Source organism: Eptatretus burgeri, chromosome 7 (assembly GCF_056783735.1).
Source record: "Eptatretus burgeri isolate ZD-2024b chromosome 7, Ebu_testis_v1, whole genome shotgun sequence".
Lineage (NCBI taxonomy): Eukaryota > Metazoa > Chordata > Myxini > Myxiniformes > Myxinidae > Eptatretus > Eptatretus burgeri.
In genome coordinates, this window is record NC_140967.1 from 96,212,719 (window position 1) to 96,238,138 (window position 25,420).

The 25,420-nt window shown below is 42.5% G+C and overlaps 1 protein-coding gene across 10 annotated transcripts in view; it reads left to right on the plus strand.

The window, feature by feature from the left end:
• The first annotated feature begins 391 nt into the window (after positions 1-391).
• The window catches only part of SDCCAG8 (SHH signaling and ciliogenesis regulator SDCCAG8), a 160,319-nt gene continuing 135,290 nt past the window's right edge, over positions 392-25,420 (plus strand). For 6 of the 10 annotated variants that reach the window (XR_015060398.1, XR_015060400.1, XR_015060396.1 and 3 more), the window contains exons 1-12: positions 407-581; positions 1,033-1,171; positions 1,538-1,702; positions 2,011-2,072; positions 2,203-2,325; positions 6,323-6,415; positions 8,973-9,037; positions 10,635-10,805; positions 13,419-13,557; positions 20,390-20,542; positions 23,028-23,162; positions 24,427-24,543. Coding sequence is in view for 4 of the 10 variants with exons in the window: in XM_085889703.1 (XP_085745829.1) it covers positions 1,579-1,702; positions 2,011-2,072; positions 2,203-2,325; positions 6,323-6,415; positions 8,973-9,037; positions 10,635-10,805; positions 13,419-13,557; positions 20,390-20,542; positions 23,028-23,162; positions 24,427-24,543 (1,182 nt within the window). In the remaining 6 variants the exon portion in view is untranslated. Of the gene's footprint in view, positions 582-1,032; positions 1,172-1,537; positions 1,703-2,010; positions 2,073-2,202; positions 2,326-6,322; positions 6,416-7,475; positions 7,582-8,972; positions 9,038-10,634; positions 10,806-13,418; positions 13,558-20,389; positions 20,543-23,027; positions 23,163-24,426; positions 24,544-25,420 lie in introns of those variants that run through there. The other 4 variants (XR_015060401.1, XM_085889704.1, XM_085889705.1 and 1 more) reach the window with 4 other exon arrangements.

The window sequence follows — 25,420 nt, forward strand, 5'->3', positions numbered from 1 at the left end:
TCTCATGTGCACGCATTGAGTAATATTCACAAGATAGAAATAAAACCCAATCGTGTTTATACACCGCACAGCGTTTAACAACAACCGGAAGCAAAAGGTGATAGCGAACGACAGATTCCAAATAGCCAGGGATATTGTGTTGTTGTTGTTGCTTCGGTTTATGTTTCCTATTCTCTCACGTGCACGCGTTAAGTATCAATCTCACTGCGTTCGCTATTAAACGGCGACACCTGACCACCATAATACGTATACTTACGATACGTAAGCAATGTAAATTAATTTGATCATAATCGTGCCTTGCCTCCTCCATCAATTTCTCTCTCCTTCCTCGTTTCCGAAATTCCGACAAGTAGACAAAGCTCTTGAGCGGTGTATGAGCAACGACCCGCTGTTTCGTCCGCAGATTTAAAAATTGCAGCACCGACACTGTAAATGAAAACAAAAGATTAGGTGCGGAAGAGGAATTATTCCCCAATATAAAACCCTTTTGAAGGACAATGAGTGTCAGAATTAAATAAGAGAAAATTGCGTCGATGGTTTAATATTCTTTAGGACCGCACCGGACGACGCTCAGTCGCGGGGTAAGGAACGACGTTGGGATTTTTGGGAATGGAATCTAAAAGCGGCATTTACCTCAGGAATGGAATCTAAAAGCGGCATTTACCTCAGGAATGGAATCTAAAAGCGGCATTTACCTCAGGAATGGAATCTAAAAGCGACATTTACCTCAGGAATGGAATCTAAAAGCGACATTTACCTCAGGAATGGAATCTAAAAGCGACATTTACCTCAGGAATGGAATCTAAAAGCGACATTTACCTCAGGAATGGAATCTAAAAGCGACATTTACCTCAGGAATGGAATCTAAAAGCGACATTTACCTCAGGAATGGAATCTAAAAGCGGAATTTACCTCACGAATGGATTCTTCAAATAATATTGATACTGTAACATAATGAAAATAATTAATTGTACAATTGATTTATAATCGCTTCGTGCATTGCCCCGAATGTTCGCGTGCGGGGTCTTTCAGGTGTGCGTTCGATGACCAATCAGCTTGTCGAGCGCTCACCCAGTGGCTCACTCTGGATTTGCAGCACTCAAGCAAGCACTCCAAACGAAGCGGTTGATAAGGAACGGCTCCGGCTTGGCAAACGATGGCAAGCTGATTGGTAATGGTACCCCCCTCCCCCCCCCCGTCTTTCAGATCTTTCTTCACTGAACCCTTTTGATATTATATGTACTTTCTATTTACAATTTAATAGATCGACCCACCTCAGTTATATGTTGCATTTTCTTGTCATGATCAGTACTCTACTCATCAAATTAATGGACAGGGAGTTTTCTACTGTCTGCTCAACCTGCGTTTTTAAAACAACAAAAAAAAACATTACGTCATCTTTTAATGACGTCATAAGACCTGGAACAATGTAAATCCGAACTACAACCTCGTTCCCCCCCCCCCGCCCCGCAATATATTGCTTTGCATTTCCCATTCATTTTCATGAGCAACAGCAGCTCTGAATGCTTGTCTGCAGGAACATCCTTGTAGCTGGGTTTTGAGGTTCATGAGCCAACTATGGGTGATGGAACATCTGCACCGGACTTGAGGCTTCGTTCGGAAACTACGACCGAGAGACTGCAGTCGGACTCGGCTGTGTCGCCCATCACCGACTGGCAGGAGTTGCAGCAGAGTGATGCTGGTTGGTGATATTGAGATTTATAATTAATGTGAAAGTTGTCTTTATATTTGTTTTGTGTCTTTCTTGCACAAGCATTTACACACCTTGTCGTCTTGTGTTTCAAACTCACCTGACTGTTGAGTCGCCCGGTGCCCCAGGACTTCTTTGTGGACCCTGGGGTCAGGTGAAATTACATCCATGGGGTCCTCTTGGCTTTGATGATGCCACCCGAAGCTCAGGGACCTCGATGGGGTTTAATGACCCCATGAGCATTGTCTAACACCCATATTACTTCTTCCCCACTCCCCCACCACCTAATGCATTTTCAGTACTCAGACTCCAGGCGCTTCTGCAAAATCGATGCTCAGAAGAACAGTTATTATTTGCACTGGTAGGATCCATATCTCCATCTTTTAAAAAGGGAATATTATACCTTGTGCTGTTTTAGAAAGGGGCAAAAATGAACAAAGGAAAAGGGGTTGGGGGGAAATAACGATTTTCTCAAACTTCTGTTGGTGCAGAGGACTGAAGAAGTGACGGCGAATGTTGCGGAAACCTGTCCGATTACAGAAGATTTGAGGCACGTTGTGAATCAACAAAAAGGATGTATACAACACTTCGATGGTGATGCTGGCTTTTGTAAGGTTGGTGTTGTGGGAGGCACAAACCATTTGCAGTAATTGTTTTATTTTATTTGTATATATTGTCGATGCTCGTGGAGGATCTATAACAAATAACAAATCGGGATGGAACAGTAGAAAGAGAAGAGGTAGGGCACTCCACCTGTAGGGTTGAGAGACAAAATAGACGGAGAGTTGGAAAAAGAAGGGATGTGGGGAAGAATGAGGACTATGGGAGGACTGTCCTCCCCGAGAAGTGGCTCAACCAGATGGGTACAGTTGCAAACTCTCAGGAAGGAAAAACTGGAAGCTTGGAAAGAGACTGGCTTGGGTAGGGTTAATGGGGGTAGAAAAAAATCATAGTTGTGGGTGGGGGAGGATTTGAGATGGTGGTGAAAGCTGTCTTGAAGCCCTGGAGGGAAGAATGAGATGGACGAGACTGCGGAAGTTCTACAGGTTGGAAAAAAGAGGAACGAATGAGTGGAGGTGAGCAGTGATTCTGGATTTTGGGAGTTTCACCAGAAGGGGTTGCTGGTGAATCATGAGCACCTGCAGAAACCTGGAGGGGGTGGGGGTGGAGTGTGGAGAGCATGGAAATGGCAGAGGGTGTAAGACCAGAAATAAGCCGGTGGAAGACCACCGACCTATCTGCGATGAGAAAGTAACAGGCCCAGAAACTCAGCTTCATCGTGAGAGAATGATCTTGAAGGCCTTGATTTCCAACGCGTCAAGCTGAGCAAGTTGTGAGGCATATGGCGCAAGCCAAGAGGGGTGAGTAGTGCTCCACAGAGCTGCAGATGATGATGTAGGTGGATAAATGTTCAGGTGTGCCAAGGAAAGACTTTCCCATAAGATCCTTAAGAGGCTTAATAATTACCGGCATTTACCATCGCTTATTCAACTCCCATCGCCATTTAGTTTTGGATTGGATGTGTTTCCCTGTAATTCACCTGCTCATTTTTCTAGGGGAAAATATGGTAATGGATCCTTTCCAGGTGTAAAATGAAATTAAAAAATTTTTTTTAATTCAAAGCTCGGTATGGAAGCATAAAATTGAACAGACTGGAGAAAGTGAGTCTACAATTGGGAAAGAAAGGGGAGGTGAGCTGTATGCCTGAATTTAGGGTTTTTCACAAGAAGAGTGTTATTGCAAGGGTGCATGCATCTGAGGGACTCTGAGGGAGCAAAACTGGAAAAGGGGTGATGGAAAACAGAGAGGCGACCAACATGTCTGCAATGAGAGAGCAGTCGGTGCTGTGCTTTTCTTTATTTGTGGGAAACGCCAATGATGTTTCAAAAGAGCTTTGAATTCCACAGCAATGACGGCTGTGAAGCAGGTTTACCAATCCGTAAGGTAGAGCAGTACTTCAGCACAAGTGAAGCTCTCGAGTCTGGTATTAAGAGCTTGCATGACCGCAAGAGAAGACCTCAGTGACTTCAAACAGGGTGCAATTATTGGTGTGCAATTGCTAATGTTTCAGGAGGAACTATCTTGAAGGTGATGTCAGCCTGGGAAAAGAAAGGAAGGACATTGTCATCGAACCGCAACAGTAGGCAGAAGTGCATACTCGACAAATGTGATTCATGAGGATTTTTCCTGACTGCGAGGTGAAACAGGAAAGCGATGGCAGGCGAACTTTGTGCAGAGTTAAACGTACGTCATGAGCATCCTGTATCATAAAAAACACTCAGAAGGGAACTTCACGGGGTGGGATACCATAGTTGGGTTGCTTCGCGCAAACCGCTCATAACACCTGGCAACGCGCATTTGTGGGTCCAGTTGTGCAAGGAGTAAAGGCAAAGGACTGCCGAGCATTGGAAGAATGTGAAATGGTCTGATGAGTCGTCCTTCACCATATTCTTGATGGATGGGCGTATGCACTTGTGGCAACAGTGCAGGGAGCTCGGTAGTCTTGAGTGACTGGTTCCAACAGTCAAAGGTTCTGGCTGTTACATAATGGTGTGGGGCATGTTTTCCTGGCATGGCCCAGGTCCAATCATTCCATTAGAAGACAGGGTTAATGCAGCTCACTACATTACTGTGCTGAGCGATCATCTGCGTCCCGTGATGCAACATTTCTTTCATGCTTGGAAGGGTGTCGTTCAGGACGACAGTGCTCCATTCCACAGGGCACGTGTTGTCACCGGGTGGTTTGAGGAGCATGTGGACGAAGTTACCCATCATACATTGCCCTCCCAATTGCCAGACCTCAATCCTAAGACCTCATGGATCATGAGTGGTACTATCTGGAGAGACGTAAAAGACGGTGGTTTCCGTCTCCATTAAACCAACATGAATTGGAGGACTTCCTTGTTGAAGAATGGTGCCATGTTCCTGCAGAACAGTTACAGACCCTTATTGACTCCATGCCACGTTGTATCCATCCCTTCATAGATGCACGTGAACGTGGTGGCCCAACACACAACTAAGTGACATTCTTTTGGTGTTTCCAATTTTTTTTGTCCACTATCTGTACTTGGCACTATGAAGGATTTCCAATTTATTTTTGGTTTTTCAGGGCGGCTTTAATTTGGGGTCTTCTTCAGAGAAGTGACGGCTTTATAGTGAAGATCAGAAGTGAGAGACTGAACCTCTTCCACAAGTGGTGTCGAATTAAAATAAACTGGGGGAATTAACCCATCTGTAATTATGGGCTCTTCCCTAGTAATATTCATTTTATGTCCAGAGGTGGATTAATTTGCCTGAAACAACTACATTTAGACACCAACACCTTGCTGCGATGCCGAGAAGCGAAGAAATGTCCATTTAAAAATCTTTTCTTTTCATTTTACTGGTGGCCATTAGGATTTTGCTATTGAGCCAAGCTCATGACTCGGGTGTACCCAAGCTCATTTTGTTTGCAAGGTCAACTTCAAAAGGCTACGTCAAATCAACTTGTTTGCATTATTCATTGTGCACATGTAATGTTACAACTTATGTGAAATATTCACAGATTATTTTAACTTTTGTAGTTGAGAAAGAAAACATCTTGTATATTATTTCCGAGTTTGTGGTTCCGTGTTGCACTATCTTCGACTTTGTTCTGCGCTCGAGTAACGTGATATTCGGCTTACATTATCTCAAAGACCATATGAGGTGCATGGTACAAAAAAGTAAATAAAATGGTTCTGAAACAGTGAAATCGTATTCCACTTACTGCATTAAAGTAAAATTACTACTGATACTCTGCATCAGTTCCTTTCTCAAACACACCCACATGTCGCGCAGAGCGCGGGTTATGCTAGTGTACTTTGTAAATCACACAGAATCTAGATTCTCAAATGAAAATCTATATTTTCATTGATTTAGGAAAATGCGTTTAAAGAGTTTATATTTGTCTTGCAGTGTCGTAAAAGTACATTTTGGGAATGATTTGAAGAGTACAGAACACAGCTCATAACTTGTACTCTCCCAAGTCATATGTGGTATAAGATCTCATGACAGCGATAGCAAAAACTTTCTCATGGAGTATCTATTGTGGATGCCTCTTCGCAGTGGTTATACCCCCCGATGCAAGTCGGGGGCCAAGTCATCTCCCTCTTCCTTGTTGCCCCACCCACCCTCGGCCAATCTATCTTGCTCTTAAAAGGGGCGAAAATGAGGCATGTAGGATTAAAAAAAAAAAGAATTGGATGCAGAAGCACAACCCGACTAGCATGAGTAGGCCTGACTTTGCCAGGGACACAAACTCGACGATTCAACACAAGATACGGTTTAGGACAGAGAATTTGGAAATTACGACTATCAATACAGGAATTAAAATAAAACTAAAAGACAATGTATTGGAACACCTTCTTGGACATGGGGGGTCTCTAGGTTGTTCCTGGCAGATGGATCGGCTGTCTCCTTGCAACGGGCCTGTTTGAGACGCAATACAACAACTTCCTCATGGAAACTATGCTCTTCTGAATTTGAGTGAAAGGGTTACATCAGTTTGTAATTTACAAATTGTCGTTGATTATCATGAAACTGTTTAAATATTGTTTATATACGTTGTTTGACTGTGCCTGGATCTGGCAGCACAACATTTCGTCGAACCCCAGACAGCTGACGGCAGAGTTTGATAGCAGTGGTGCAGCTCAGCTGGAAATGGACCGATGGAAAACTGAGCTGGTGAGCACACAAACTTGCTAGTTCTCTCGTAGTTCTCTTGAAGACGAGACCGAGAACACAAAACCACGATGGCTGATTTCATTTTGTTGGCACAAGATGTGCTAGGTACGATTTAACGTCGTCTTGTCACACAACCGAGCAGCCATATTAGTGATTGAGAACTACCAAACCCCACAAAACCCACAACCAAGATATTCTAGTTTTGTGTTTTTAATTAATTTTCTGTAATTTGTAGATCCCAAGGCTTAGTGGTTAGGGTGGTGGCTTGGGATCCTAGGGTCCTGAGTTCAAGCCCCGTTAGTGGTTAGGGTGGCGGCTTGGGATCACAGGGTCCTGAGTTCAAGCCCCGTTGGCTGCTGAATAAACACCAGGGGGTTGACTCAGCCTGTCATCCTTCCGAGGTCGGCGAAATGAGTACCAGTGTACTGGTCCCGGTGTATGTCCCAGTTAGAATAGGTATACCATATCCCTGTGTGTCATAAGCGGCGACTAGGGTTGGCGTCAGGAAGGGCATCCGGCCATAAAAAAAACATTGCCTCAAAAGCTAACCCCTGCACAGCAGGGAAAAATGGCTGTAAAATGGTCTTTTTTTTTTTTTGATCCATTCAGACCACACTCTGCAGAGCATTTGTGCTGCCAAAGCAGTCTCCTTGGCTATTGACACAATCCTAGATGGGTTGCCACTCCGACACAGGATACCATCAAACTGGCACTCATTTTGCTGATCTCGGAAGGATGATGGGCGGAGTCAACCCCACCTGGTATTCATTCAACAGCTGAATGGGATTTGAACTCGGGATCCTTGGATCCCAAGCCCACAACCCTTATCATAAAACGAACACTAGGCATAATTCATTCAAACAATGACTTTATGCACAAAAGAGTTGTTACTTAATGCAGAACAAACCTGGAGACATCGCAAAGTTCATTTGCCCGTGAAATAAACATTGTAGAAAATCCACAATGTTGCCTGCTCGTCTGTGGACACACAACATGGTACATCGGTTCAGGGTCCACGCAAATGTGATAACTTTATTTTAAAATGTCTGTTTTTCACCAGATTTGCTTTGATTCCTTCTCGAGCACCTCGCAAAATCTCTGAAAGTTTCGACACAGATCTGGCAGACGCTATGGATCGGCAGTCCTTCTGGGGGACAGAGCATGAGGTCAAGCAGTGAATGCATTAAATCATATCGCTCAATGAATGTTCAATGAAGCTGGTGAATTTTGGCATGTTCCAAAATTTTTTGTTCACTCAATATAATTCTCCAAACAGTATAAAAAGATCAGTTTAATGCTTTGGAAAATTCACATTTTATTGTGTGTATGGAGAAGGAAGGAACATAGCGTTGCTTGCTTAAAGTAAATAGGTGTATCGGCTTCGTTGTAAGACTTGTTTATTTCTTTAAAAACACTTATTTAGTCCAGACGATATACGATCCTCAAAACCGAAATAATATTTCAAGGATATACTTTAATTAGTCCATGAGAGTAGATCGTGGAAAATCGTATCATATAATGCATATAATTGCTCCAAGCTCCTAATTTGAAAACTATAGCACTTAAAGTGATGTATACAGTGATTCATAGCTATGTTGAGCAGGCATTCGATAATATGAGTGAGTAAAGTGAAAAAAAAAAACTTTATCATTAAGAAATCGATGCGGCCTGTTCCAAGTCAAGACATGGTTGAGCAGGCCAAAAAACATGGCGACTTCAGACCCCCGCGAGGTTACGTAGGATGCGCCTTCAGACCCAATGTCGAGTGGTGACCGAGGATACACCTGATAAAGGAGATAATTCAATAAGGCTGTTAATTATCTTCAAAAGGGGTGTTTTAATGTACCCAAATGCCAAATTTTGTCATGCCCTTCCTTGGAGTTTTCTTCGTATACTTGCAAAGTTTCAGGCTGCTAGGTTTCATCATTTTGGAGTGATGGAGGAGACACTGACACTGACGCACATTGACATTTATTAGTCTACGTGGATACTGTTCAGTGTCGTGTTCACCGATCTGTTTGTCAGACATTGGAAGTACAGTACTGTATGTAGTTGTAGTTTTTTCCCTGTTTTCGTGACTGATATGTCAGACTATGTTGTCAGACCATGATAGTTTATAGATGGTCACTTGTATGAATTAATTTTGTTAAAACTGATTATTTTTGATGTCGATAATATGAAGAAAATTTAATTTAATTTTATTTTTTTTTACAATTGTTATTACTGCATGCTCAAACAAGAGACATTTCTTTGATGCAGTACGTTTAAGTGTATAGTTCTGCTTGGTAGCTATCAATATATTTGTGCATAATACTGGCAGAATTTTATTTCCCAGATTTACTCCTCTCATCTTTCCTTGTTTTTCTTACCTCCCATCACTTTTCTGTAATCTCATCCTTATTTCTGTTCATTTCTTTTCGTAAGATATCGGTGGCTCCTTGATTTTTGTTTCTGTCATTCTTTGATATCATGATGCATTGGAATATTATTGTTTAGTGGTTCACTGAATATCTCATGATAATGCAATGCCTTCTTCATGTTGTTATTGTTTTTTCAGGATAGAGTAAAAGCATTGCATGGCGTCAGAATGCAAAATACAGAATCTCACATCAACAGCTTGAGGTAATTTTGACTGCAAATCACTGAAGATAGAGATAGGCTGTTTTAAAAAAAAAAATACAACTAAAGTTGTTTTGAAAGTTTAAGACTATTTATAAAAAATTTGTTTGCCAACTTAGTTGATTTGGCAAACAGCATGTTTTATTGGCATATGCAATGTATGAATCAATCTATGGCATGTCACAGAGGTGACTCGCCCCAACGATAAGGATCTTCCACAGTGATTTTTCTTTGGTGAGTGTTTCTGCTTCCATTGATAGGCCTAGTGGGAGATGGAAGAGCTCTGAAAGATTGTCCTTTCAATAGGTGTTGGGGCAGACTGTAGGGCACCTCGATGGCAACAGCACCTACATCGAGGTCGAGATGATGGAAAAGATGTCTCACAAAGCTCAGTACTTAAACAAGTTTGCATGCTCACCAGCTCAGTTTTCCATCCGTCCATTATTTCCAGCTGAGCTGTACCACTGCTATCAAACTCTGCCATCAGCCCTCTGTAGTTTGACAAAATATTGTATTGAGAAATCCAGGCACAGTCGAGCAATGTATACAAACAATATTTGAACTGTTTCATGGCAATCAACGGCAATTCATATAATTACAAACTGATGTAACCCTTTCACTCAAATTCAGAAGAGCATAGTTTCCATGAGAGAGTTGTTGTATAGCCCCTGACAGTTGTATTGAACAGGCCCGTGGCACAAAGACAGCCGATCCATCTGCCAGCAACAACCCATAGATCCCCCACATCCAAGACAGTGTTCTAATACATTGTGTTTTAGTTTTATTTTAATTCCTGTCTTGCTGGTCGTGTTTTTCACCTTTTCCAGTGAAGTGAACAGTCGATCAAAGGAAAGCTCTGACTGGTGAGCAATGCATCGGACAGTCTCATTGTTGACGTGATCTTTCCAATGAATCTGAATCGCACAGAGGTTGAATTCCAGGCATTATTACCATACGTGTAGACTGGCAGGACTAGAGTTTTATATAGTCACATCGTCAGGTGCCTGCTCACATCCGACTTCCAGATCTGCATAAAACAGACCAGGACAGAATGGGCACGGACGATCCGCTCGCAGCACTCAAGAATGACATGACTATTTAAGGTAATCTTGTCACCATGGTATTCAAATTTGGATACGAAGTCCATTTCACAGTGAGCATTCTCAGAGATACTCGTCTTATCAGGCCTTGCCTCTTGTCCAAGCGCTTGAATCTTCTTCTTTGTTGTGCTGTTGTTCACGTAGTGTATTGATGCATCCACAGCACACTTGTTCTAGCGTCTATCGTTTCTGCAAGAAGAAGAACATTATCAACATAATCTCGATCCGTAAAGACATGTTCACCACTCATGTGCATTTTGCATTGAGTGTGACCCATGATGCAATCCATGGCAGGCAGAAACATAGTTTGATCCTGGACACAACCTTGTTGCATACTGCCGTCGAACTCTAATACCGCTCGTAAAGATAAATGCAATGTACTACTAATTAAAACTTCCATTGTTTTCGCTAATTCTACCCTATTGTTCACATATTTGTAAGAGCGATGAATTGCTATGGATGTCTGTCATTTCTCCCCTTACTGCCACAACATGTTATAGACACAGCCTTGCTGAGGTTCAGTTGGAGTGTGAGGAGCTGCGGGAGAAAGCTTATCATCCAACCCCTGAGAGAATTAGCTCACCTGGTCTGTGTACAAAGTGTGTTTGTTCACAAGTGGGTACATCCTCATCACAGCAGGACAACAGTGGCACCCTTCAGCGACTCACAAGGTAAGTTGCTCTGTAGGTCAATTTTTGTGCATCTGTGGACAACAAAGCTTGAACCTGTAACTGAAGAAAATAATTGTTTTGCAAATTTCCATGTCAAATCAAAACATGGACATGAAAAATATCTCCTATATACAAGCATTAAAGTAAATGTGCCAACTTCTAAGGATCTGTCTATAAATATTAAAAAAGGTAATTTAGGTGTTAATATATAGGAAACTTGAATAACACCACCCGTCGGGAAACTTTGAATTATGAAGAAGAAGCTTTTTGTGGAAAAAACAGTCCAAAGTTCGTCAAAAGTATATTCTGGTTATCGTTAACATGCAACTTGGCTTCCTTTCGATGTCATGTGTTTAGCAGGCTAAACACTGGATTGATGCATCTATCTAGAGGTACTGGACAAAAAAAGGAAACGGTAATGTAAAGCCACTTAATAGGGTGTGTGACTACCATGTGCAGCCAGTTCGGCCTGTATGCGCCGTGGCATAGAGCCCGCTGGCGTCTGGAATTCTGCAGGAGGGATGCGCTACCATTCTCCCATGACAAAGTCAACCAACTCGCACCTGTTTGATGGAGGTGCAAATGCTGTCTCTGGCATCGTTCCAGAATATCCCATAAATGCTCGATTGGGTTCAGACCTGTTGACTGAGAGGGTCATGACATATGGATAACATCAGTGTCATGCTCATCAAACCATGAGGTGATCACACATGCTCTGTGGATGGGGGCATTAAGGGGGAGGGGAGGTTCCTGTTGCAGCCACATGTTAGCCATAATTATAGGAAATAGGGCTGTGCAGCATTTTTATACATGACCCTAAGCATGCTGGGATGTTATTTGCTTAATTAACACATGGGCCACACCTATGCTGAAGCCATTGCTTGGTGTCCCTCATTTACCCAGGTGTTTCCGTTTTTTTCCACAACCTGTAAGGTACATATCGGTGTGTATGGGCACCAAAGGTGAAAAGGCCTCTCAAGATGGCATTGAGGGTCCATGAAAACTGAATATAGTATGAGACTTTTGAAATGACATAATCCGCCCCAGAATGCTCGGAGCATATGCATAAACCTCTAAAACAGCGGTCATATCATGTTGTCGTATATCGTGCGTGTGAGGTAAGGATTGTTAACTAAAATGGTTCATAAACCGAAAATACTTGGGAAAGTACTAGAGAGAGAGGAGTGTGCCTCTGCACAATGAAAGGGCTGGAGAACATGCTCGGCTCGCCGAAAAGGCTCAGATCTTGCAGCTGCCCATACTCCAGACTCCCGACGATGTGGGCTAGTGCAAGGCCTGAAATGTGGATGTGCAAGTGTGGGCTGGTGCAAGGCCTGAAATGGTATACCCAAACCCCTGACTATTACTGCCAGTGAGTAGACCTTGAACCTTGCGGGAATGTGAGCAAGGCAGCTTTGGTGATTTATTTAATGGATGTCTGCAATTGCAAAGACGATGCTGTACGTCATTACCAACAAAGAATGGCTAGCAGCTCTTCGACAAAGGACATCTTCATGATGTGAAAATACACAAAACTTGTGCTAGCTATATTTATGTGGGTGCTGGATGTATCGGGTCGACTTCCCTGAGGAAGACACCGTATCTGGTTTGGGTGCTTCTGAACATTGACGGGAAGGTCATATCTGGGGCTTGTGATTTGTGCGTGTGCATGCGCGGGGGCGAGCGCACCGCCACCACTCACATTGCTTGTTCCAACAGGAAATGGTAGGAATTTGACACCTCTCATCGAAGGATATTTCTCGTATTTCCGATATTTCCGTGAATCCAATTTGCATTCAGCAACAGAACAATTATGGTTAATCATTTTGAAATTGCCACTCATTCGTTTAAATGCTGAAAATCATGTTTAAAAGATCATTTGAACTACACATTTCACACTCGTATCAGCAGGTAAATAGTGCCCGTGCTAGCAGAACTGAGTCACTGAAAACACAAACACTGTGCATGCTTGAAAGGCCTCGTTAGCATTCATATGCCATTTTGAAAGTCCCATATCGAGGTGGAGTCAAAACGGTTTTTTTCCATTTCAAGTAGTTTCAGACATAAACTCGCACTCTGCATTTGCCTACGAGCGGTCTAATCTACGTTCAAATGTCGACCCAGCTGTAAACTTTTACCATTGGCTTTGGAAGCTCACACATGAATGAGGAAAAGGTTGACACTGGCTGGAAACTACATACAAGATCAAAAGGACTATCGTTGCTACGTTTTGATCGCACATGACCATTCCTTCATGCTTTAGGGGGTTGTTGTAGTTTTCTTATGTAGTTTGTTGCCAGGTTAATGTCCATTGGGAATGAAACTGACCAGATGAGATAATGTAGTGGCAGTTTGATGGCTTCCCTTCCTTTTCACGTATATTCCTGAATTATGACATGCACCTTCCCAGCCCCCCCCCCCCAATGCATATATTAGGTAGATGATACCCTCAACCAAAAAACTCTAATTCCCACAAAATCTCTTGGTATGCAATCCTTCATTTGGGGATGGAAAGTTGGCTGTTTTTTTTTTTTTACAATTTGTTTTTCCATAGGCCTATGTCATTCCTCAGCATGGTAATGGATCACTTTGTGATAAATTTGTGTGATGTAGGGAGAGAGACGAGCTGCTTGAAGCCCTGGGTAGACTGAGACGTATGCAGGCCGAGCTGCAGAGGCGAGAGGGAGAAGCCTGTCAGCGTGTGGCCGCCAGCCTTCAGCTTGCTGAGGAAGCTTGTCTCGAGAGAACCAAGGCAAGGCTGGGCCTTGGTCATTGTGTGAACCGTGAGAGGGGATAAAAATTGACATCAAGGTGTAATGGGAAGGGAAGGATAATGTCGGGGATGGGAAAGGGGCTAAGAATTCTTCCATCTTTACTGCTGTAATATGAAGGTGGCACCTCCATAAGGATACAATATGTAGCCAACAGTCAATGAAAGGAGAGTTTAGTTGCTCGATAATGGTAGGATTGAAGTGTCAGTACAAGCAGGCTGTGGATTGCACGATTGTTTATGACAAATTGATTGAAACACTGAATTAAAAAAAGAAAAATTGAGTTTATGACCAAACCTAACCTGGAAGCCATGTTGGTGTTGTTACATTTATGGGGAGGGTTTAATAGTTTGATTAAGGTCATAAGACACCATGTATGTTGTTGTAGCTGGAAAAATTCTCACACTACATTAGTTATGAGTGTATTAGGTTAAGGAGCTAGTCTTTAGTGTTACCCATGAGGGGGGCAGGTGTTGTCTGATATAGAGATGGCTAGATTACTGTCCCATCTATTTGTTATCCTCTGTGGAACCAGGTGGGCTTTGGGCAGGAGGGAGCGTTCCATCAACACACCATGTCCCGTCCTCCCCACCCTATCAACAGCTCGGGAGGTAAACTCCCCCTCCACAGCTGTCGTTCAGCACGTCGGAGGCTTGCATTGGTTCATGCTGAGGCTGGCATTCATGAGCATGATGGGGAAAGAAGGGTGGAGACTCTCACAGGGACTCAGGGTTGGGATTTCTGTGGTCAGAAACTTGTGGGACGGCTTCATGGCGGGGATTCCTGAGGGCCTGTGATTGGTGGAACTCCTCGAGTCTGGTTGGTTTTGACCCTGGGTGTGAATACCCTTGTGGTTCATCATTGGTTATCCTTGGAAGGTGGATACTTACAGTGGGGTGGGGGTTGGGCTTAAAATCCCAGTTCCGCCAGAAAGTGCTCTTCATCTCAGTCGGTTACTTCTCTTTCACTTCTGTTTCTGGTGCTCTCTTGGACCAGTTTGCTTACACTGACCTGGATCTAATGACACTGATTACTACTCTGCCTCTCGCCCCCGTCTTGCTCTTGCCATGGTGGAAACAAGGCAACACTGTGTTTCGCTCCAGCTTTTTCTCTTACTATGTGTGTGTTGTTGGTTGTTATCTCCATATACGGGTTGCAGAAGGTGGAAGAGAGCCCTCCCAGGTCTCAAAATATCCACCTCAGTTTCAGTGAGGGATCATGATTCATGGACGAAGCTGTGAAGTTTTCTTGTTCTCAAAGTTTTGTTTCTGAGGGCTCTTTTCAGGATTGTCACTGAGCCTTGGACAGCCTCCAACTGTAGTTCGTTTGTGGTAACATTCGTTTTTAAGGGCTCTGTAAGGTTCTTTTTCATCATTTCCATTGCTCTAATTATATCTCTGGTGAAATTCTTGTGCTCTTCAGCTTCCAGGATTTTTTTACACTTGACTTTTGAGGTCTTGGTATTTGGTCATTTTCTTAATTTCTGTGTTTAGGCCACAATCGCTGACGCGTCAATTCGCTGTGCCTTCATTTCTTTTTTTGTGCCTCAGTACTATATCCGATCGCATGGCCTTGTTCTCTCTGTTCATTCTCGGTGAGATCAAGTCGTATGTAAGCATTACTTCTTGTTCTCAATTATCACTTTTGGTTCATGTTTTCATGAGTTTTCTGAAACTGGGATATTGAGATTTTTCGAGATGTGCCAGTGGATTACTCTGCATACTTTGGTGTGCCTTTGTGTATACAGATGCTCTAATCCTTTGTGTATCTGACATGAGTTTTTTTTTTTTACATCGCAATAGGAGGTGGCTTGTACTTTCTGTTTCTACCTTGCAGAACCTACACTTGTCTGACTCAGTCCCACCATCTTCTTGAAGCTGAGGGAATAGTGTCCTTGGTCTTGGGCATTTATAATGATTCGTTCTCCATCCCAGTTGAGCTGACCTCTTCTTAGCCATTCCAAAGAGCCTTATTTGTCTATGTCCAATCTGTCCAATTCTTTTTTTTGTATCTTCCTGCTCTTTTATCGTTTTCCCAGTTGTTGGTGTCGGCTTTATCTGTTGCTATTTCATTTTATATTTTCCTTTGGTCTTTTTTGCTAGCATTGGGGCTGTATTCATTGCTGTTTTGGTTTCATGTGTGGCATCTTCCATTCACACCTGTCTTTGGAAAAATTTTTGTTATGTAGGTTAGGAATGCCTTCTCTGGCTTGTTGCCTTTGGGTTTGTGTACAAATTGGATTTGGCAGTCTGTTGCACTTTTCATGTACTCTGCCAATCCTACTGTTGTCACTCTGTGCACTTGGTTGAGTTCCATCAGGCTGCTACTGCCTTCTCGTCCATTCTCAGGATGCCCAATAGCCAAGGAGACTGCTTAAGCAGCACCAACGCTCTGCACAGAGTATGGTCCCAGTCTCCTCCTACTGCAAGTTGGTTAAGGGCTTTGATTTTGTTCCTTTGAGAAAGGTATGCTTTCAGGATCAGCCTCGTTCTATTGAGCTATTCTTTGATAATTGTTTTTGGCATTTGTTTGTGACATATTTGGTGGCCTTCTTCTTCTCCGAGGTATTTGTAAGATGCTTCTTTGTCTCGCTCCTGTATTGTATTTGTGTCAATTTTCATGTTCATTTTTGTCGGTCTGCCTTGTTCGAACGTGCACTTGGCACACTTATCGTGGCCCAATTCCATTTGAATGTCATTGGAGTACCGTTTCACTAATTTGAGTTGTTCTGCCAATTTTTTGTCATTTGGTACAAAGAGTTTTAAGTCATCCATGTACAGTAGATGTGTGATCTTCCATCTCCTTGGACATTCTCTTATTGGATGTTAGCGTGTACCCATGCCCTTGCTCATTAATGAGGTTGCTCAGTGGGCCCAGGGCCAGACAAAATAGGAGTCGTAAATGGCTGTCCCCCTGGAAGATCCCGTGTCGTATCTTCACCCCTGGCATTTCAATCTTTCCTTCTGAGTGCCGTAATATCAATGTGGTCTTCCAAAGCTCCATTGCTGTCTCAATAAGTTTGATTATTTTAGGGTTGACCTTGTTCAATTTCACGCATTTTATCATCCATGAGTGTGGCACATTATCACAAGCTTTTTATCTACATTTTTGTAATCTATACATGTTGTGGATAATTTGGTTCTTCTCCTATTGCAGTTTTCAAGTGTGTGTGCGTGCGTGCGTGCGTGCGTGCGTGCGTGCGTGCGTGCGTGCGCGTCACGATGCCTAGGGGGATGGCAGGTGGTTGTCTTTTGTTTGAAATTAAGAAATACAATTTTAATCACCTAAGGAATGACTTGCTTCGTATTGCCGCCATTTTGTTGTACCACCGATTGGGTTCATTTGAGATCCCTGGAGGGTTAAATTTATTGTAATCCTTTTTTGTAATGAGGGGTTGGTGATTCATCTCTCCGGACCACAGGCCGGCGATAACTGCTTTGCGCTGGCTTAAAACAAAAAAAGTGATAGGTCAGCTATGCTTGACGTCTCGGTTTCGGCATGACGGTAACTGCAACGGTGTCATTGCGTCCTTCATGCAATGGCATTGCACACCATTCGGTTTATAATAAGATTTTTATAGCTTACGTTGTTCGAAGAGTGAACATTTGCATTGACCAGTTGAAAGCCATGATCCTTACCAACTGTTTTTTTTTATTTTATTTTATTTTAATCATGGTAAAAGGTGCATTCCAGCTGTTATCCTCAAATGCTCAATGCTGTGTGCTGTGCAATGTGTAATTGCTGGTTCATCAAATCCCGGTGTGCGCCAAATGAAAATTTGCGGCAGCTTTTCACTCTCCCTCCGACTCTTTCCATCTCTTTGACTCTTAATTGTAATTGCCAAACTGGGTTTCAAATTAAAGGTTCAAACGACTCTGCTTCGCATGCTGTTCACCATGTATAAATTGCCTTTTTTGTTTCCTTTTTTTTTATTGTAAGGAAGGACAAATGGTGTCATCACAGTCACTTTTTCCTGTAGCAAGGTTAGGCTTGCAAAGTAGCAGGCTATGAGTGATGGGGACATTTTCAACAAGGATGCTAGATACTGTACCTAGTCGGACGAGGTGTTTACTATGAGGAAACAGATTAATAAGCAGAGGCAATACATGGAAATTAATATATGCATTGGAAGGAAATGTAGTACCATGTACTTTTAAAACATAAAAACTGTACAAGGGAATATTAAAGCCGACACATGGTTTTATTGTGAAACTATACTGTACACATGGAGAAATTTTCAGCATACCTACAAAAGAGTGCTATTTGTCAAACTAAAACTATTGAATCAAATTTTTTTTTCAAACAAATGAAAGAAGCCTCCATGCACACTGCCTTTTTTCCAGTCGTCAGTAGACCAGAGCCATTTTGCACACCCAACTTGTGCAGCACAGTAGAGATATCAACTTGGAAAATAATAAACACTTTCACTTGCAGTAGTTAAGATTTTCAGAAAGTAAGGCCTAAAAAAAAAAGTTGAGCTTCTAGCAACCTGACCTACCTCGACCCCTGACCCCTCTTTCTTTTTTTGCAAGGGTCGACTTCAGGGTGGCCATTTTATGTCCACTGTGCATGGCATTACTCTGTGTCGTTGTTGACCGCCGTGGTCTCAACAGAGAAATTCAGCGGCTGTTTATTTTAGGTAAGGGGTCAGAAAGTTTTATCAACATTTTAAAAACGTTGCACAATCCACCTGGGACACATCGATGGTGTCTTGTTCAATGTCGGAAAATGGACTCTGGATTGAGATTCCTGACTTTGACGGAAGTCAAGGCTGCCGTGCAGACATTTGGTGTTCATGTTTTTCACTTAAAGTGCCAATGTGGTCACCAAGACGCACAAGATGTCAGACTCACGAGGTCTGCGTTTGACATACTTATGTCTGGCAAAAAACGGCTACCACCAAAAATACCGAAAAGGTATGTTGTGAAAAAGATGAAGATTAAGAAGAAGCTTACTGTGGACGTAGGTCTAAAATCGAAAACGAAGTGCAAATATTCGTTCTGAATGCTTTAAAATAGAGAAATTAATTTCTGGAAAATTATTTAAAGCCGGTTTTGTTGTATAAAGTAAGAAAATTTGCAAGATCTTATCATTATCTCAGTTTTGTGTGTGCCTTTATGCCTAGTGTTGGCTTAATGGCTAGAGTGGTGGGCTTGGGATCCTTGGGTCCTGAGTTCAAATCCTGCTTGGCTGTGGAATCAATACCAGGTAGGGTTGATTCAGCCTGTCATCCTTCTGAGGTTGGCAAAAGGAGTACCAGCTTGCTGGTATCCTGTGTCAGTGGCAACCTGTCCAGTATTGTGCCCAATAGCCAAGGAGACTGCTGAGACAGCATCAACGCTCTGCATGAAGTATGGTCCCGATGGATGGATGGATGGATGGATGGATGGATGGATGGAAGACATTCTAGTTTCGTATTTTTAATTAATCTTCTGAAATTTGTAGAATTTGTTTTTGACTTGGAAGTTGGGGGTTGGGATGTGTAAATAAAGGTAGGAAAAGTCTAATATAATGCAATTTAATTTCAGGCTAGAAGGCAACAAAAGGTGAAAATTTTGAAAGGGGGTGTAGCCTTTCTATAGGCACTGGAGCTGCAGGCAACATCATTTGCTGGGAGAACAGCTGTGCCACTGATGCAGTGCCCCCTTGTAGGTTAGAGCAGGAATTTATAATTTATTCTAAGTGCCAACGATGTCTCGCCTCGTCTACTATTTGCGTCTGTCAACTTTAACGTCCATCAACTAATGCAAAAAAAGGGATGCCCAGTTTAACGTCCATTCGATGGATGGCACATGCATCGATGAAACACCGGGATGACAGTTTATAGCTGGGTCGGGATTCAAATGCAGGCTCGACAACTTTCGGGTGCTACAATACACTGAAAATACAGAATATATTTGCACCAATTCTTATGATTTGGGAATGATAACCCCGTTCTGAGTGTTTTTGACATTTCTCTTTGCTGTAGCAAGGCGCATGAATTTACGCTCATTGTTTGGATTACGAGCAAGGCATTTACATTTCTCTGGCAACTCGTCTTTGATCGTTCACAGCTTTGTTCTTTGTTTCATTTTTGTATTCTTCCTGAGTAGACAGAACACAGTGGATCCATTAACATACTGGTACAATGCTGATATTTTGAAATGACTGATATTTATGGATTTGACACTTGTATTGTAAATACAAATTATACATTGGCAGTATATAAACCCAACGGCAATCATATCTGTCGCTTATGATGGTATCTGTGGCCAATATCTCTCCCTTTGCTTCTGGTAAAACAGCCATGATTCTTGCAGAATCTCTCAGTGGCCAAAATGTAGTTTAGCTTTGCTTTAAGCTGGCATGGGGAAATTGAAGATCACATGGTGTCTGAGAACTGTACACTTTGGAAAGTACATGGGTACGTGGCCAATTCTTACCCTGATAAGGAAGGTTTAAGCAATTGGTGGTGTGCCGTGCTTGTCGTGTCCTGATAAAATCGGCTTATTTATTCTTACAGTTATCTAAAACTTATGAAAGAGTGTTGGATGGGAATTGGGGAAACCAAGCAAGTCAACCATGGTTTGCAGGATCATATCCACATTTACTCTCTCTTCCACCCCCACCCTCCCTCTTTGCACCCACCCTCCTTTTTGGAACGGACCTGTCCATTACTCAGCATATTATGTCAAGAATCTTCACCATCATACGCAACTGCTTTCAGGGAAAAATACAAAATAAAATGAAAGAGGCCACATTTGATTAAAGATGCCACCAAGGATCGCTTGACTCTCCAAGCAACTTCTCTTCTGCCCTGCATTCCTTTGGCAGGTCCAAGTCGAAAATGAACAGCTGCGCACAGAGCTTGCTCGGCAGAAGGACCAGCACACCAGAGAGCTCAACCTCTCGCACGAAAAGCTGGCCAAGGCTCGTACGTCGGCTCTGCAAGAGGTGCAAAAGGAAAAGGAGCTTCTCACAGCGACGGTGAGGAACTGGGCTGGAAAACTCACAGGCTCGGCCTTCATCTTCTCCCAGTTGGTGGCGTACTTGACCAGCATATTCCGACTATGGTGCCAACCAAGCTCCCCAAAGTCATTCAATTGTTGCTTATTTATGAATAAGAAGCAAATGAACGACTTAGATGTTTGCATTGGAATATTGTTGATGGCCCTCAAGTACAAGTCCAAACAGGTTCTATGAGCCAACCAGTCCTATGCTTGATTTGGCCATGAAGTGTTGTCATAGCCTTAAACAAACCCGTGATCTTTCAGCAAGGTTAAGGCTGAGTTTTAAAACCACTTTGTACATTTGTTGTTGTAAACATGCGTCCATTAGGGCATCGCTTTAACTTGTCTGGCCCTGATCGTGTATGCTTACGGCCCTTCCAACCTGATATGAGCAGGATATCTCAGGATGAGGCTCGTAGCTCTTGCACTCTTTACCTCCTTTTCCATTGTCATATTCATTAACCTACACTTCATATTTTTGTATTTCTGTTCCACTGATCACCCCCTCCTTTTTTTCCTGCAATTTTTCATTGCTTAACCTTTGATTTCATCAGTTTCATACATGCTAGACAGTTGGAAACTGGTACTCAGCTGCCTTCTCTTAACCCTGCATTAGTGCACTGGGGTCTTGGCAGACCCCAATGTTTTTTGAAATACTATCTCATCTGCAGACGGCATCACTGACACGATTGAGTTTCCCAGTCGCTTCCTGAAAATGCCGATTATAGTGTGCACATAGATTATCTCAGTTCTACTACAGCTGGCTGGAGAGCAACAAGCATCGAAAGAGGCTTGGGGTCAAAAAAGACCCGAGTGTAGATCTGAAAGTGAGGATTCTGATGAAGGACCACCACCACAACAGACCCCACAGAAGCGAACCAGACATGATGGATGGCTCGGCAAGGACAAGGCGACTTGGTGAGAGAAAGAAGATCCCAGTTTGAAAGTGCGCACCTGTGCACATAATGTGTTCGCCAGACCAAAAGGGCTGAAAGGTCCAACCCTAAATGCACAAACACCTCTGGAATTTTTGTCTCATTTATCAGGCCAGAAATAATAGATATATTGGTGACAAATGCAAACATTCACCTCAGAGGTGAAAGAATGGAATATGCTAAGCAGGCCAGTTCAAAAATACAGACATCGTTGAAATGAAAACATTTCTGGGGCTGGTTTTGTTAGCAGGTGTTTTTCACAGCAACATAATGAATCTGGAGGATCTTTGGAAGACAGGTGGGACAGGTGTGGAAGCTTTCAGAACAACAATGTCATGGCAGCGTTTCAGGTTTCTCTTTGTGTGCCTCAGATTTGATGACAAAACAACTCACCCCTAAATGCAGACTAGTTGATAAACTGTCCCCTATTTGAGATCTATATGGAGAAAAATGTATTCTTTTGGTTGATAAAGGAAAATCACATCGATTTTGGAGATATTTTTAATTGACCCTTTCTTAACACCATCAAAACATGGAAAATGGGATAAATATCCTATGTATTCGTTCACTAGATTGTTGAATTTCCATGTATACCAATATAAATGAACAATTAAATGTAAAAAAAAATATATATATATATATATATATATATATATATATATATATATATATATATATATATATATATATATATATATATATATATATATATATAAATAGGACTACATGTCCTGAAACTGACCTAGATCAGGAGCAACAGTCACTCAAACCCCCCCCACAAGACTCCATTAGACCCTGATATATATTTTTAATGCCGTGAACAAACTTTGGTACATCACGGGCGATGAAGGTTGTGGTCAAGTTTCATCTAAATCATGTGTGTAGTTTCAGAGAAGAGAGCAAATACCTATTTTTTTTTTTGGGGGGGGGATCAACCCACCTCCAAATCGGGGTTGACCCCGCCCCCCCCCTCCCCCTTTAGCTCTCCTTAAAGAGTGCAGATGTTGTTGTAGTCAATACTCCTTAATTAATAGGCATCAAATATAAAGCTTGTGGTGAAGTTCCATCAGAAACATGTGCTTGGGTCAAGCGATAATGATTGAAGTGTTTACAGACTCATTGACTGACTCACCTATGGATTCTGCTCGATAACATAAGCTCACCAGACGAAAGTCCAGGTGAGCTAATAAAAAAGATTAATTTATTTTTATTTGTGGTCCAGTCGGTGCAGCCCCAGTGCACCAATGGTGTTCAAAATGTTGTGTGCACTAACGCAGGGTTAAAGGTACTGTAAATTGAACAGTAGCATTTTACTCTGTGTGATAGCGCTCGGACAGATATGTAACAGACGTGATATTTCATGATATATGTTAAATGATTGTCATCCTTTTAGTTTATGTCGATTAATGAATGATCATGGGTCACTCCATAGGCCCTCTTATTGAGAGAAATATCTCGGAAACCATTGTATCCACATCAAAGTTAATCTCCGTTTCTACTTTGTTTAACCTTCTGATGCTCCTGCAGGTCCAGTCACTGACTCAGGCGGTGAGCAGCCGGGACACACAGCTGGAGAGAATGATGCGTGACCGGGTGGCTTTGGCCGAACAGCTCACTATCTCGCAGCATTGTTCGGCACAGCTGGACTGCCAGCTCGCAAAGGTGCTGGAGCCAAAGTAGTTTTTAGGAAACTATTGGTAATACAGGCAGGTGTGGTTGCCTCAGCCACAATCTGTTTTCTTGCCTGACCATTTGTATCTGTACTTTCTTCAGTTTCTGTCTTTTATTGTTGTACCGAAGGTGGGCAGAGGTTATGTCTTCACCCCTGTTTGTTTGTCTGTGTTTACATCTCAAAACGTTGTGGACTGATTCAAATGAAACTTGTGGTCCAGTCGGTGTGGTCCAGTCGGGACTTGTGGTCCCAACAGCGGTTGGGTGTGTGACCAGGACTAATTGATTAGATTTGGGTGAATATCCAGATCTGGATGTTAGAATTTTTAAAAGTGATTCTTCACCATTGAGGGATAGAGCCAAAAATGATATGTAGCACCATATTTCAAAAAGTTATGGATGGGTTATGACAAAATTTGGTGGATGAGTTGGGTAGGTGACATGAACAAGCTGATTCAATTTTGGTTAGAAGGTCCAGATGCAGGTCCGGCTATCAGTGGGATACAAAATGTAAACTCTTTAGCTTGGTGGAGGTATGTGCTCTACTGAGTGCCGTTCTAGTTTCTATAAGCGTTCATTTCTCATGACCAATGTGTTTGACCCCTTTTAAAGGTCAGATACCGCCCTGTGCAGAGATTTGTCCGTTTCCTTGTAGTAAATGGTTTTGATTCTGTATACGTGAGAAGTGAGTTGCAGATTGCCTGGAGTGTTTTGGTGAGAGTCCTCCTGTCAGATCCCTATACATGACGGCATAACTCAGTTGACAGCATGCTCATCATCGAGTCGTCTCTGGGTTCGAACACGATGGAGTTATAATTTGATGAAAACCACATCTGGTTGTATTTGGGTTGCAGAATATGATGTATTTCATGGTATCTTTCAAAAAGAGTAGCGATACTTTTTGGAGTGCTGGGATTTTGGTATGGTCGAAGCATAATGTGCAAAATGGCTTTGATTGCCTTGTTGTTTTTTGGGATTTTTTTCCATTGAGAACGATGTTAAACTGGCCTGAATATTTTGTGTGCTTTTGTCACTGCCAGTGTTCCCTGAATTTCTTTGTTATGTTCGAAAGTGCCATCACATATTGCACCACCATTCTCTCCAGCATTGTGTAAGACTTGCGTTGTCACAGCTAACTCCTGGAGTTTACAAAAGTTCAATTGATAAATGGCTGGGTTTCTTCTGATGCCATTGCAGACTGATGATAAATCTGTATCTACATTTGTATTTTTTGTCTGCTGGAATTTGGAAGCAGATCTCCGGTGAAATGCGAGCGCAAGTGGACCGGGCAGTGATGCAGAAGAATGGGGTTCAGAATGAGCTGTCGGAGCTGCGAGCAAGATCTGCTGATGAGGCAGCATTGAAAGATCAGGTGAATTTGTCCTCTCCATCCGTCTCCTCACTCTTTCTCCACGACACCACATCAAGTTTTTTTTCCAAGGAAATCTGACCCAGATAGCACTCCGACGTTGGCTTAACGTTGACGATAGGTCAGAATGGTCGCAAGTGGAATTCCAACGTTGGTAATACGATGTAAAAGCCATCCGACATTGCATCAACGTTGGCCCGATGGACAAAATTATGTTGGCCCAACATCGGTGTGCTCTCTGGGGAAAGTATTGAATACGCTTCTTTCTTCTTTTTTTGTTAAGCAATGCTTATTTCATCTTTTTTTTTTTCTTCTTCCTCTTCTTTCGTATGCAGCACATGACTGTGAGTAGTATCACGGGCTGGGGGTGTAGCTGTGCCACTGATGCATTGCCTTCTGTAGGTTGTAGGAGGAATTTGTAATTTGGCTAGTTTGCTGGCGATAGCTTGCCTACTCTTCATGAAGGACACCTTTGGATCTTTAATGTCCAACAACGAATTCTGGCAGATAGAATGCCCAGTTTAACGTTCATCCAAGGGACGGTACACACATTGATACATCATCTGGCTGCGCAACACCAGGATGATGGTTTGTAGCTGGTCCGAGATTCAAACCCAGGCTAGACACTCAGAGGCCAGTGCGTGCCCCTCCAGGGAGTCTAAGGCATCGACCAACCTGCTGGCAATCTTTGTTTTAGTGGATTAATAATAAAATCTCTCTGAATAAATTGCAATCTCTTGAGATCATTGTATCGTGTGAATTTCTTAGCAGGGAGATGATATTCCGTGAGAACGTCGTGCATCATTGATTTATATTCCACCCAAGAGGTCTGCTTCTTTTTCTTTTTTTTCAAGAATGAAGTATTTGTTTTTATTGGAAT